This window comes from Aedes albopictus, chromosome 2 (genome assembly GCF_035046485.1).
Source record: "Aedes albopictus strain Foshan chromosome 2, AalbF5, whole genome shotgun sequence".
In the NCBI taxonomy this organism is placed as follows: domain Eukaryota; kingdom Metazoa; phylum Arthropoda; class Insecta; order Diptera; family Culicidae; genus Aedes; species Aedes albopictus.
Genome location: NC_085137.1, coordinates 483,594,924 through 483,609,530, shown reverse-complemented (window position 1 = coordinate 483,609,530; position 14,607 = coordinate 483,594,924). Strand labels below are relative to the sequence as shown.

The 14,607-nt window shown below is 39.3% G+C and overlaps 1 protein-coding gene across 2 annotated transcripts in view; it reads right to left on the bottom strand.

The window, feature by feature from the left end:
- Positions 1-1,992: 1,992 nt before the first annotated feature.
- LOC109399286 (uncharacterized) overlaps positions 1,993-14,607 on the bottom strand; it is a 30,712-nt gene continuing 18,097 nt past the window's right edge. The window contains exons 2-4 of one of the 2 annotated variants that reach the window (XM_062854136.1): positions 3,431-3,672; positions 3,254-3,365; positions 1,993-3,062 (exon numbers count right to left, since the gene is read on the bottom strand). In XM_062854136.1, the coding sequence (XP_062710120.1) occupies positions 2,451-3,062; positions 3,254-3,365; positions 3,431-3,672 (966 nt within the window). In that variant the 3' untranslated portion in view covers positions 1,993-2,450. The remainder of the gene's footprint in view (positions 3,063-3,253; positions 3,366-3,430; positions 3,673-14,607) is intronic. The other variant, XM_062854137.1, reaches the window with a different exon arrangement.

Below are 14,607 nucleotides of genomic sequence, written 5' to 3'. Positions count from 1 at the left end.
CGGTATCAGAAGAAACTCCTCTTTCTCCGAAAACTTCTCATCAATTATCAAGAGATCGGTACGAGATTACCCAGAAAGCTCCCAGAAACTTTCTCAGAAGAATTAGAGAAGAAAACACTTGGAGAAATCAAGAGGGAGAGAGAAGAAATCACAAGAGGAATGCTTAAGGTATTTAAGAAGAAATTTCTAAAGGAATTTATAGAGAAACTGTCATATGTGTCACTCTTGTGTTCAGCCCCCGGAGTCACAAAACTATGGTGAAATTCTCTAGCGGCGTTAGTTAGAAAACTGTAGTATGTAAATTGTGCAACTAGAATGTACTAAAATATTTCAAAGAACAATTAAAGTTATATAGTAAACAGACCCGAAAGAAAACTTCAAAACGTAAGTAAAAAGAAAATCGCGTTAAGTACTGTTCCTTTGAATTCCACTAAGAATTTGCATCCTTTGAAAGATACGTTTTTCGACCTCAACTGTAAGGTCGTCTTCAGTGTCTTGTATTTGACTCGACAGTCGAGTCAAGTACAAGACACTGAAGACGACCTTACAGTTGAGGTCGAAATACGTATCTGTCAAAGGATGCAAATTCTTAGTGGAATTCAAAGGAACGGTATTCAACGCGATTTTCTTTTTACTTACAGATATTCCCCTAACAAGCCCAGGTTAATCATCATTTTCAAAACGTGTTCTCGCCCTACATAAGCTTATGTCCCATCTCCTTTTTCTTTTTTTATGCAATCTTTCACAAATATTTACGTTATTTTTTTGGGGATAGACTTTCTCAGTCATTCACTTAAGACGAGTATTTTATACTATACCGACGTTTCGGCATTTTTGTTGTAGCCTCCTTAGGGATGCTTATACATTATTTACATTATTTACATTATTAAGTAGATACTCGCTCAAAACCAGTTCCAGCTTGATTGGTTTCTTAGATTTTGAGGATGCTTTCGATAACACGCCTTTCATATCCTCGAGGAGTAGATTTACTCCATTTTTTCTTTAGATAGCCTGATAGGAATAAGCGTAACTAGGTCATGGCTCTAGGGGGGCCAAGGCCATGTCGATGTAGATTTTCTATACTAAAATGATACTTTTCGCCTGAATTGCGTGATTTTTTCCAAAATGGATTATTCTGGAGGGGGCCAGGCCCCCCCTGGCCACCCCCTATTTACGCCAATGCAGGCTTATATACGGCGGAGGTTCAAATCCCTAGAATGGAGGAGAACGTACCTCTGGATCCTAGTTCCTATGATACCAGATAGTTATGTTTTGGTTGGTCTTAAGAATTCTGGCTTTATGTGTCTCTGAGGATGTCATGTATGAAATCAATGTAATTTTGTATTCCAACATTAATTATTATAAGCCTATTTTACCGTAATTTCATGTTTGAAGATTACAAAGATTGAACATCATCAAAGAATGATCTAAAAATGAAGTGAATTTCATAGAAGAATGACATTACATGATATTTTGTTGATAACTCATTAATGACCCTCTACTTTATTATCAGACAGTTCGACTTAATCAATTTTATCTATTTTCAATATGTAGTCTACCGTATACTAAATGCATGCATGCACACATATCATTGCACACAGTTAGTCAAATTATCTACTGAACACGAGCTACAAACTACTATTTTACACAAAATGTACTACTGGCGTGTAATACGGGCACTCTCAGAAGTTCAACTTCAGAATTACTCCGCAAGAGCTCTACTAAGTGCCTTCTGGTTTCTAGTTGGTTAACTATGCTCACTAATCACGCACAACATCTAGATCTAGTAGGGGCATATTAAAGGGTAAAGATATGGGATTCACGCCGTTTAAATCAGAACCATTTCAATATATTGGTGTAATAGGCAAGGTGGGGCTATATACTAGCTAACTGATTATGTGCAATATTTCCAATATTTCCTTTGGTGCATCGTAATGGGGGAATTCTGCACCCATTCATCCGCACGCATAGACTCTGCGAAACCAATTGAGTGTTTTTTTTTTTTTGCTTTAGCTTTTGGAGCGTTCAAAGAGCTACTGCTGGTGGCAAATGATCCGGTACAGGATTTCTTAGATCAAACGATTGGATTTACGAAATTTGCTGTATCAGGGGGATAGTGGGAGGGTTGAGTGTGAAACAAGCGAGGCGAGCGATGGGTTTTCCGGGTTGAAATAGGATTACAAATTTTGAGTAAGGTGTGGGTGAAAAGGCAGTTGATAAATTTTGAACAAGTTTGGGCCGAAAGATGTTTTTGATTTCCAGAATATTGTACCTAAAGAGTATCATGATAATAGAAATCATGACAATCTTCGTGGTAAGCGAAATTTTGATTCCTGCCAGGATGTTTGCAATGAAACAATGAAACGATGATAGGTGCGTCTTGCTTAGAATTGATAAAATATTACAATAAAAGCTATCCTAGCAGAGCAGTTAAGATCTGCTTTATGCAACTAAATCGTTTTGGAGTAATAAGGGTAGAACGTCCGCAAGCAATCATCGAAAAACTTGCATAAACTGAGGACGAAACCAAAAAAAAAATAAACAAAACGAGTTGCATACTTCTCTTTTGCATTAGCGCACCAACGACGAAAACACGAGGGGCAGGTAATTTTGAAAGAATACAAAGCCTTTTTCCACTGTACCTTACCATCCACCAGCAGGTGCGAATTGTTGCATTTGTATACACCGGCAAGGGTGGCGGAAGACGGTGAACCCGAGTTCAGCAGGCCGGGGGTCAGAATCAGCTCAGTGACATGTTCGATCGCTTGCTCGAGATCGATCAGACTGAGCAGGGAAAGATCGGGATTGTCGTCGAGCGTGGCGTTGAGCGTCCCCCGGATCCGGTCGTCCGAACTCATCGACGGAACGTTGTTAGTGTGGTGAGGAGGAACAGGATTAGTGAAAGGAGGGATCGTGGTGCCGGTACCTAGATCAGATCGACTCCCGTGGAAGGTCCCAGGAATGGCGCTCGCAAGTGGTGGGATGTCAGTGGAAGGCAAGGGATACGACGGTGGCATTTCCCGCCCTATCATCGTCAGATACGCTTGATTGTATTTCAGATTCTTCACAGACACAGGGGGTTCCGGGGTTTGAGTTTTGAGCGATTGGTTTTTTGATTGGTTTGAGAGTAGGAGAAACGAAAAAGAGAAAGTAGAGAACGAAAGTTAAGGGAATATTTCTGTCGTTTGAATGGATTCCTACGGAATATCGCAATGATTCGGCGCAAAAATGGAAGATAGAGATGGGTACTTACGGTTGAATGCCTCCAGTACTTGACGAGTTCATGAAGATCCGAAGATGGCGCTAACAGCAAATAATCTCGCCACTCATCATAATCTATGTTCAAACTTCCATCCTTATCCATCCTAAAAATGAAATAAATCGTATTAGTGATGTCCATTTTGTTCGTAATTCCCTTCATCAAACTCACCTCTTAAGTAACTTCGCTGCCTCCTGGTTATCGATCTCGACGCCCAGCTCCTTGAAAGCCAGTATCAGCTCGTCCAGATCCACCTTGCCGTCCTTGTTCTTGTCCAGGTGCGTAAACTGTAGCCGCAGATTTTTTTCGTGCTCCCGCACATAGTGGATAAACTCGGCCAGGCCGACATCTCCGCTTTGCGTTTGATCCGATTGCTTAAGAAATCGCTGAAAAAATAACGAATGTCCGTATTCCTGTTGTGGAATGTTGTTGTTGTCGTTGTTGGGACGTGGCCGCGATGATGGTGGTGATGATATGATGTTTTCAGAGATGCCATGCATTCCCCCAGTGACCCAATCGCAGCCGGGAATTTTTGAAACGACGGGGGCCCCCGATGATGGATGGTGAGGTGTAGTTATTGAGCACACACATGTTAGCACAGTGTCAGTGTATTGTTTTTCGTTGAGCGTGCATGTTATGATTATGGCAAATTATAAAAAGAAGAAAACAAAGGAAGAATTGAAAATTTTAGCAAATTGTGGTGTTTTGAAAGAAAACAATAAAATAGTTCATAAAATAAATGCAAAATCATTTCTCATCATCAGTGGCTAACGTTATACGGATTGGTGAATAGAGCCATTCAGCTTTGTATGACTAGTGCTGCCTCCTACTTTTGAAATCAATTGCATACAAGTATAGATGGTATCAACAGCTTGTGTACAAGATCGCAAATAGGATTATTCATTCTACTCGCCGCCTTGGTCGAAGCCTAGGTCAAGGTCTAATCGCGGGAATTTTATTGGATTTAGTCACCAAATCTGTTCTAATTCTTACGATTTTCCCCACTCCAGAAGATCAAATCTAATTATAGACAATCCAATTACTTTCGCTCTGGATGCAATCCGATCCTTCGCAATCAAAACAATTCTGCCTAATGAAAACAAAATTTATTTTGATCGCATGCACCCCCAGAGCTCACACCCCTTGAAAATAAAAACCAACAATAAAGGCAACATCTTCATCTCGCGCAGTACCCCCCAGGACAGGAGTGGAACAAAAAAATAAAAGATACGCAATCAGAGTGGACGATCGAAGCAACCTCAAGGTGAAAACGGTGGCGACGGCCGGTGACCGTTTCGATAAGACGGTCGCACGGACACAGGCTCACCATTGCGGGCCCGGCCGTGACCAACAACACGAGAAGAGGGTGGAAAAATCTTGTTTACACCAAACTAATGAACGCGACTTGATTCGCGCCTCACGAATTGAAATGGGATTCGAAACAGAGTACCAACCTGCGCTAGGTCTTTTGTTGCGAAATGAAAGAAATTTGTTATTGTCGTAGGGCTATGAATCGACGATTGCAATACTCGATGCACTTGTAGCGTAACAAATTGCATTTATAAGTTGCTGTTTGGTATCAAATAGGATTCTGTACAGAATTCTTTCCCTCTTTCAGAATACCCCAGCAGACCACTTCGGTTATATAGCGAAGTGGTCTGCTGGGGTAGGTATTCTGAAATATCACGAGGTTGACGAATTCTGTTCCTGTCTGCTTCAAGGTTTCGCAGTGGAAATTTAAAGGAAAAAAATGGAAGTCTATGGTGTAGTTCCAAAAAAATCTTCAATGTGGGTCCTCAATATCTGATAATTTTCTCAAGTTCAAGATCAGCACAATTTCTACGCTATCGTTATATTCTGATCCGTATAGATACAATACAGCTCCTAACGAGTTCTCCGAACTCCGAACTCTCCAAACGTTTCTCAAATTTAAGTTTCAAGAACAAATTAATGATTTCCGATAAATTAACTGAATTTTTCACTCAGTACCTACCCCACAAACTCTTGACCCGTTAACGCTTAAGTAGTCTTACAATTGTAAGTTTCATTGAACAAAAAAATATTATAAACAGTCAAGTTTTAATAAAATAAACATGATTTCAAAAAAATATATGAAAGTCTACCCGAGTAGGTGGAAAAATCTAATGAATAGCATATTCAATTATTACAGATTGAATTATTGAAGCACAAAAACTTATGGGTTTGCTTGATATAAGAGGTAAAGGAACAGAGATGTAAAATCTAGTATAATGAATTGTTCAATAATAGCTCGTTAAGATCAAAACAATATCAGACAAGATTTGTCGTCCTCTGTTATTGAAAAAAAAAATCGCCAACATCCAGCATCGTACCTAAGACCTTACGATTCACCTTATCACTGAACTGTGGCTCACTGTTGTGAATATCATTGGAATAAGAGCATGAGGTTTTCGTTTCCACTGCTCAGAAAGGGGCACATGGCATTTCAATGAAAACTCCAATTAGTTTCAAAAAAATGTATTTACGTCATGCATACCCTTTTCGTGGCATATTGAGCTTTGAAAAAAGGCGGAAAAACAACAAATTTGTTTTGAATGACCTCGTGAGCGACAAAAATATAATGCATTAGAAAATACATGGGACCTAGCATGGGACTGACATGTCAAGAGGGGCAGTGGGTACCTGTAGTGTTCCATTTCGTACAGAAGAGCTTAATTTGTTCTAATGTAGGTACTTTCAGATATTTCGACAAAAACAAAAAACTGATATCACATCACTTTGAGTTATTCGGGCGATATTCATTTAAATTTTGAATAACACATCAAAATCACATCGAGCTATGACAGGAAAAATTGTTCGATATAGATATGATTTGGACATTCTCGTCTAGCTGAGTATGGTTTAGTTCCAAACAATTTCTTGTAGATCCTCGACATCTGATATATTTTTAAGCTCTATTTCAGCACAACTTCTATACTATCGTTGTGTTCTGATCCGTATAGATACAATGTATCTATAATTAGTGAAAACAGGATAACTACTGAAGAAAAATAAAAAACTGACTGTCATATGACATCATGATTAACAAGAGATATCTACGTGCATAAAAAAAGCATATTTCTCTCTGTTTCTGTATTTTTCTCTTATTCTTCCACTCTCATTAGCAGTAACTCACGCTGGAAAAAGAAGGCCTCCTGTAGAAATTCCGGGAGAAATCTCTAAAAGTCACAAAATAAATCTCGAAAAAAATGCCATTCAGAGTCCCTCATAGGATCTTCAAAGAAATCACGGAAGAAATTGCGGCTGGATGCTCGGCAGGACTCCCTGGAAGAATAATTAAAAACAAATCCCGGGTGGAATCATAGGATAAATCCCTTACGGAATGTCATAAAATCGAGAAGAATCGTTGAAGGGACCACAGCAAGAATCCTGGCATGAATACCTGAAAGACTTCTGCAAGATTTCCTGAAAGAATCTATAAAGGAATACAAGGAAGAATCCGTGAAGGAATTTCAGCAGTAATCCCTGAAGGAATACCGAATAGAACATTTGTCAGTCCAAGATTTTCTAAAGTAAGCTCTAATGGAATCCCGTGAGGATTTCCTTAAGGAATTCTAGGAGTCATTGTTTGTATAATCCTGGGAGGGATCTCAGCTGGAAGCTCGACTAAAAGAATCACAGAAGAAATCCCGCGAGTAATTACTGGAGAAATCCCGAGATAAATCCCTGAAAAAATCCGAGAAGAATCTTTCAAAGAATACCAGCAAGAATCCCTGCACCAGAAAGAATCAAACTTGAATTCTCCAAATAGAGTAGACATCTTTGAAAGAATACCAGGAGGAATCTGTGAAGTATTTCCAGCAGAAGTCAATGAAGAAATGCCGGCTAGAATTTCTGAAAGAATCCTTTCAAGATTCTCTAAATCAGGGATCACTTTATTCCTGAAGGAAACCGGTAGAGAATACCTGATGGGATCTTTAGAGGTATCGTGGTAGGAATCTCAGATGGAAGCTCAGCAGTAATCCCTGAAAGAACCATAGAAGAAATCCCAGAAGGAATTATCAAAGAAATCCCACTCTTGAACATGATGACAAGAATCGATGCAAGTCAATTATGCCTGATACTACGCATAGAACATTTACAACATTGGTGTCGCATAAAGGAAGCATTGAACATGTCCGTGTCTTTAAAAAAAAACTGACATATTCATGATCAATGTTATGATAAAGTCATGCGGTGATCAAACCTAGAAAAACAGAACTGTTTTTTTCGGTGTCGATTGCCCCAAAACAGGCTATGGAAACCTTATGATTCAAATGGTTAATTTTCAATTCTCGGTTATGAGTAGAACTGAGCTAGATGAGATTTGTCGATTCTGGTCAAAGTAAGAAATTATATTTGGACGTGTTTTGGTCCTCCATTGGCAACAGAATAGGTTATACAGAATGATGGGTTGAAAATTGTTTCGAAAATTGACCGTTTCTATCAGGGACTCCAAGGCAGGCGGCTGTCATCTGAATACTACTCTACAGGAAAAAAGTGAGCCAACATCTCTGAACCCCACTACGTGCTGAACCCCAAACAAATAATCGTTTCAGGACCAACAATTGAAATAGGCAAAATATTTTTATCATATGCTGATTTATCGACCGTATTCTATTAATAACTTGATGATTTTGTGGCTATATCGGTCTCTTTCTACTCATAGTATAAGGGAGTAGAGATCAAAGTGGATAATGAAATGATAGATATGATAGAATTCGCTAGGTAGCGAACAAGTGTGAAAATTTTTATAGAAGGTGAAATTAGGCAAGTAGGCCATGTATTGAACGAATACATCGAATGCGTGAAACTTCTGCCGTGCGACCTGTGCTTTTAAACAGATCGGCTTGGTTGGTAGTTTTCATACCACCTTACCAAGACTGGCAAAAGTTTCAGGCACCCGACTGCCTAATGTATTGTTCTGTTTTCATCACAAATTCTATCGATCGGTAGCTTTTTCGGAATTCGCACTCCGTTCATAGGGGTATGCCTATATCGCGGCGTGTTCTTCCTATTAGCTTTTTCGATCTTATAGGATAGAACACTTTTCTTTTTGAGCCAAACTTTTCATATCATATGCTGATTTATCGACCGTATTCTATTAATAACTTGATGATTTTGTGGCTATATCGGTCTCTTTCTACTCATAGTATAAGGGAGTAGAGATCAAAGTGGATAATGAAATGATAGATATGATAGAATTCGCTAGGTAGCGAACAAGTGTGAAAATTTTTATAGAAGGTGAAATTAGGCAAGTAGGCCATGTATTGAACGAATACATCGAATGCGTGAAACTTCTGCCGTGCGACCTGTGCTTTTAAACAGATCGGCTTGGTTGGTAGTTTTCATACCACCTTACCAAGACTGGCAAAAGTTTCAGGCACCCGACTGCCTAATGTATTGTTCTGTTTTCATCACAAATTCTATCGATCGGTAGCTTTTTCGGAATTCGCACTCCGTTCATAGGGGTATGCCTATATCGCGGCGTGTTCTTCCTATTAGCTTTTTCGATCTTATAGGATAGAACACTTTTCTTTTTGAGCCAAACTTTTCATATCATATGCTGATTTATCGACCGTATTCTATTAATAACTTGATGATTTTGTGGCTATATCGGTCTCTTTCTACTCATAGTATAAGGGAGTAGAGATCAAAGTGGATAATGAAATGATAGATATGATAGAATTCGCTAGGTAGCGAACAAGTGTGAAAATTTTTATAGAAGGTGAAATTAGGCAAGTAGGCCATGTATTGAACGAATACATCGAATGCGTGAAACTTCTGCCGTGCGACCTGTGCTTTTAAACAGATCGGCTTGGTTGGTAGTTTTCATACCACCTTACCAAGACTGGCAAAAGTTTCACGCATTCGATGTATTCGTTCAATACATGGCCTACTTGCCTAATTTCACCTTCTATAAAAATTTTCACACTTGTTCGCTACCTAGCGAATTCTATCATATCTATCATTTCATTATCCACTTTGATCTCTACTCCCTTATACTATGAGTAGAAAGAGACCGATATAGCCACAAAATCATCAAGTTATTAATAGAATACGGTCGATAAATCAGCATATGATATGAAAAGTTTGGCTCAAAAAGAAAAGTGTTCTATCCTATAAGATCGAAAAAGCTAATAGGAAGAACACGCCGCGATATAGGCATACCCCTATGAACGGAGTGCGAATTCCGAAAAAGCTACCGATCGATAGAATTTGTGATGAAAACAGAACAATACATTAGGCAGTCGGGTGCCTGAAACTTTTGCCAGTCTTGGTAAGGTGGTATGAAAACTACCAACCAAGCCGATCTGTTTAAAAGCACAGGTCGCACGGCAGAAGTTTCACGCATTCGATGTATTCGTTCAATACATGGCCTACTTGCCTAATTTCACCTTCTATAAAAATTTTCACACTTGTTCGCTACCTAGCGAATTCTATCATATCTATCATTTCATTATCCACTTTGATCTCTACTCCCTTATACTATGAGTAGAAAGAGACCGATATAGCCACAAAATCATCAAGTTCAAAATATTTTTTCCAACATAATATATAATTTTCCAAAATACTAGGGCAATCGTAACAAAAAGTTATTTTGGTAATTGATATATGTTACTCTTAATAAAAACGTGTGTGAATTAGCTCGTAATTGGGGTCCTGGAGAAGAGATAAAAAAGTTTACTCGTAAATTACGCTCAAATCAAATGTTTGCCCCGAAACTGATGCTGACTTCAAAAACATGGACGAATCGCAACCGGCTGCTCCAAGGTCCTTAGAACCTATACAGGTAACCAATAAGCATTTTAATGAGCCATATTTCAGCTTTAAAACTGCATTATATCTGCTTGCTGCCGTATCATTGCAGTTCGGCTGCTCAATTGCCCTATATTAGCAATTAAAATGCCGTTTAAAATATGACAGCCGTTGTGTGACATTTCAAATGCACGATGTATTTTGGTTAACAAGCATCACAACTGATGCTTCATTGCCATAAAACTGCCAATAGAGATGAGTGATGCTAAAACTGCTACACATTTCTACATTTCAATTTATGTGCCACGGCTGTAGGATCCATTATAATTATTATTCAAATTCCTATCATTTATTGGTAGCAACGAAGCAAATCATTGTGAGAGCAGATGTTTCCCAAATAAATTCCATGGTTGGTGGAATTGTCAGACAAAAGAGGCTCAAAACAAGCAACAAAGAAAAAACAACACATGTAATAACACCCAGTGGCCCAGTGGAGAATTTTCCGTTTGACGAAAAGTTTTCCCCGACTGGAGCGGGAATCGAACCCACACTCCGAGGCTTACGAGACACCTAAACGACTGACGCCGCTAACCGCTCGGCCACAAAGCCCCAAGAAGGCGCAGCAATCACTCTTTATCCCAACTGGTAACAGATAATGACATGATCCCGAAAATTTTCGTTGCAGACAAAACGGAAGCTGAATTTGTTGCGTATTTTTCAACTCGTGAATAATCAATTATTACCAATTCAAAATCAAATCTTTTTGATGATATATCTTCAGCAACGTTGCAGTGTTTACCGACTCGAAGTTACCGCTTGAAAACCACAATGCAAGGCTTTAAAATCTCCAAATTCGTGCTGCATGATCTTTATCCCATTCTTTTCAAGTTGGGGCAAACCTATGTCGCATTGGGTAGAATGTCGTAACAAATTCAGGTTGCGACTTTGTCGTTATTGTTGTGCAATGGTTGAACTTGGATTCACTGGCCATCGTGTCTTTTGTAGTAGATTCAACTATCAGCACTTGTCGGAGCTGTTGTCCGGGGCACAACGAAATAACTGCCGGTGTGGTGCTCAAGCCTTAAATGATCAAAAAATCAACGCACATTATCGGATCGTTTATGTATAACTTATCCTGCAGCGTGATTCAGCAACATGATCAACCAGAGGATCGAGGGATCGAATCCCAGTTTCAGTGGAATCAGCAAAAAACAATTGAAAAGACAGCCTCAAAAGCTGCAGAGTGGAGAGTGAGAGAAGAATGGAAAGAGAAAGGGAAGAATATGAAGCGGCTGAAATGAGCTGGGGTAAATATTTTTGTTTATATTTTCGAGAATTTGGGGGATAGGAAGTATATTGGGCCAAAACCTGCGTTTAATTAGCACTTATGGCGCATATACGGCAGATTACACAGCGTAACAAAAATTTACTTTTTGTCTGTCTCAAGAGCAAACTTATGTGTCTCCGAAGGATTTTGGGCCCCTGAATCCGAATCCGGGCTCAGATTTGCTCTAACACGTCACAGTTTTGAGCTATACCTCAATTTATAGGGCAAAATATGCGATTTTGGGCTTTTTTGACAGCAAGTCATTAAGCAAGGAAATATTTTTTTTAAGCAATCAAAAGGTTAATTGGTCAATTAACATCTAAATTAACGACTCATGCAAACTATTTCGTTTTACCTAATCAAATTTGATAGTTTTAAGCGATTTATTTTAGGTACGATATTTCCCATACAAGTCACCCTCCAAAAGTTGCATGCAAGTTTTCATACTAACATAAAATGGTAAAATCTATCTAATTTGATTAGGTAAAACGAAATATTTTGCATGAGTCGTTAATTTAGATGTTAATTGACCAATTAACCTTTTGATTGCTTATAAAAAATATTTCCTTGCTTAATGGCTTGCTGTCAAAAAAGCCCAAAATCGCATATTTTACCCTATAAATTGAGGAGTAGCTCAAAATTGTGACGTGTTAGAGCAAATCTGAGTCCGGATTCGGATTCAGCGGCCCAAAATCCTTCGGAGACACATAAGTTTGCTCTTGAGACAAAAAAATGTTGCGCTGTGTTAGCATTAAATCTAGAGCTCGATTTGAATAGGTCGTATGTGCTTTCGTCGATATTAAAATCGATCAGTTTATTTTAGTTACTGTAGCAATATTAATTATTTTTCGAGGACTTTTAGTGATTGAACGGAAAGCCTGTTTTGTAAGGAATCGGCAGTATGTATAAGTTTTGCTTAATTTCAACAGCTTTCGCATCAATAAGCGAAACCAACTGATCGAACTTTATATCGAGGAAAGCACATACGACCTATTCAAATCGAGCTCCAGAAATGGCCTGCAGTAAAGGCGCATATAGTGCTGAACAAAGGCAATTTTAACTGCTTATTGGCTTTCTGGATAATAACATGGGCTTTGTACCATGAATTCTAATTACCAAAACGCATTACCCTAGCATAACAAGTTGGATGTCACCAGGGTTCAATTTAGTAGATCTTACTCCGTAACGCAACCCAAAAAGGTGATCTACCCACGTTACGGGCTTCGTTAAAGATCGAGCATGTTTTAAACCACCTCAACCATTCATCCCTCAGCACCGGTCGCCTGACACCTTGGATTGGGGTTCCCTGTTCGGTGGACTTTTACCCCCGGAACAGTGACTCCGTAGTGTTATTCTAAGCCGGAAACTACACGGGACTACTGTATACTACTCATATACTCTATTTCAGGAAGATAAGTTCATTGACCAGATTTGTAAGCCATCCATCAAATGTAAACTGCGCTCAAGGCTGTCGAATAGAACTCCTCATTATAACCTCACCCTACTAACACAAATTTCTTTTCCTTAACATCTATGGAGATAGTTTGGGTATCCTGTATCTTCTCAAGAGGACGTTAAACTAACAGTCGTATCCTTTCGTAGCGATTGTAAGGACGTGGCCAGGTATACAATGTGATGCTTGTTTCGACCAACTTTAACAAACGTGTTAGATTTTTGAAAACATATAAAACTGAGCATTGTATAGCCACCTACTATGTGTACCCGCAGTGAAAATTAATATATTCACTGTATTGCGGGTGCAGAATGGAGTACTGTGAATACTTTTCCAATAAAATCATTCATGTTTTGAGCGAGAAAACTGCTTTCGTATTTTCATTGATGACGATTAAGTCAATGACGAATCCTTCAACCTTAACGCACAAAAATCCTCATTTCCAACTCAAATGTTAAAACTTTGCTGCTGTACGCCAGTGAAACATGGTGCGTATCAGTGGAGCACACTCAACGATTGTAGGTCTTCATCAAAAGATGCCCGCAATATAAAATTCGTGCATGGTGGCATCACAATTGGATGTCCAACGAGGAGCTCTATCATCAATGTCGTCAAAGGCCGATAGGGACAGAAATTCGGGAGCTTAAGTGGAGAGGTGAGTCGACTACATTCTACGCAGGGACGAAAAAGAAATCTGCCATTAAGCGTTAGATTGCAACCCAGCAGAGGCGGGTGCAGCGGCTCATGGCGGCGCAGCTCAACAAAGGACAACAAGGAAGTCAACAAAATTTTAACCTGACCACTGGTCTAGGCGATGGCGGGCAATCGGCCAGGATGGAGATTGGAGATCTTTCAATTTGGCCGTTTGTACCACCACGGGTGCTCAGAACTGAAATGAATGAATGATAATATACCGCATTTAGTTCACCACTGGACTGCGAACTGCGACTTCATAAGTGCGACAACGTAAATAAAAGTGCGCGTTTGCATCAAATCAGGTTGATGTCTTCGGCGCACTATTTCTTCAATCTATGGTGAACAAGTGCTCTGAAGACACCGAGTTGATTTGATGCAATCGCGCACTTTTATTAACGTTTTCGCACTCGTGAAAACTAGTGCGATAGTCCAGTGGTGAACTAAATGCGCTATATTAAATCTCAAACACCAAGGATTTTATGAAAAAATCTTCAAATATGACAGAAGAAACTCTCTTGGTGAAAGTTGGAGACGATGGTATTGAGAAAAAATCAATAACAAAACTTATACGTGACGGGGGTGCAACTTGAACCGATGCCCACCCGCTTACAAAGCAAAAGTCCAATCCTCAAGCTATGTGACCACACCCATAATTCTTATCAAGATTGTATATATTTGAACGCTCAAAGCACCACTCTACAGAATTTCATCGGCAAAGTAGTTTTCCATTTCATTGTCGTAAACATTCTATAGACTAAACAACTCTATCATCCGCTTATGTAAACTATAGATCTACTCAGTACATGTAACCGTACGGTTATGCCATATGCAATCGTAGGAATCAGATAGTCATAAAACATAAAGTCCCGTCCATAAAATACGAAGATAGTCTAGCCGAAGTCAACGGTTCATACAATGTGTTTATGAAAAGTGAAATCTACAAGGGATGAGAGGGTTCTGAGATTACCATACAAGCGTCGTAGTTTATGGACAACGGCTAAGAAGCCACTTGATACTTGATATTCAGTTAATGAAATCAGTCTGCCCTACATCGACGAACGACACCCGCCGTCGTTCCCATATGTGCGAATAAAT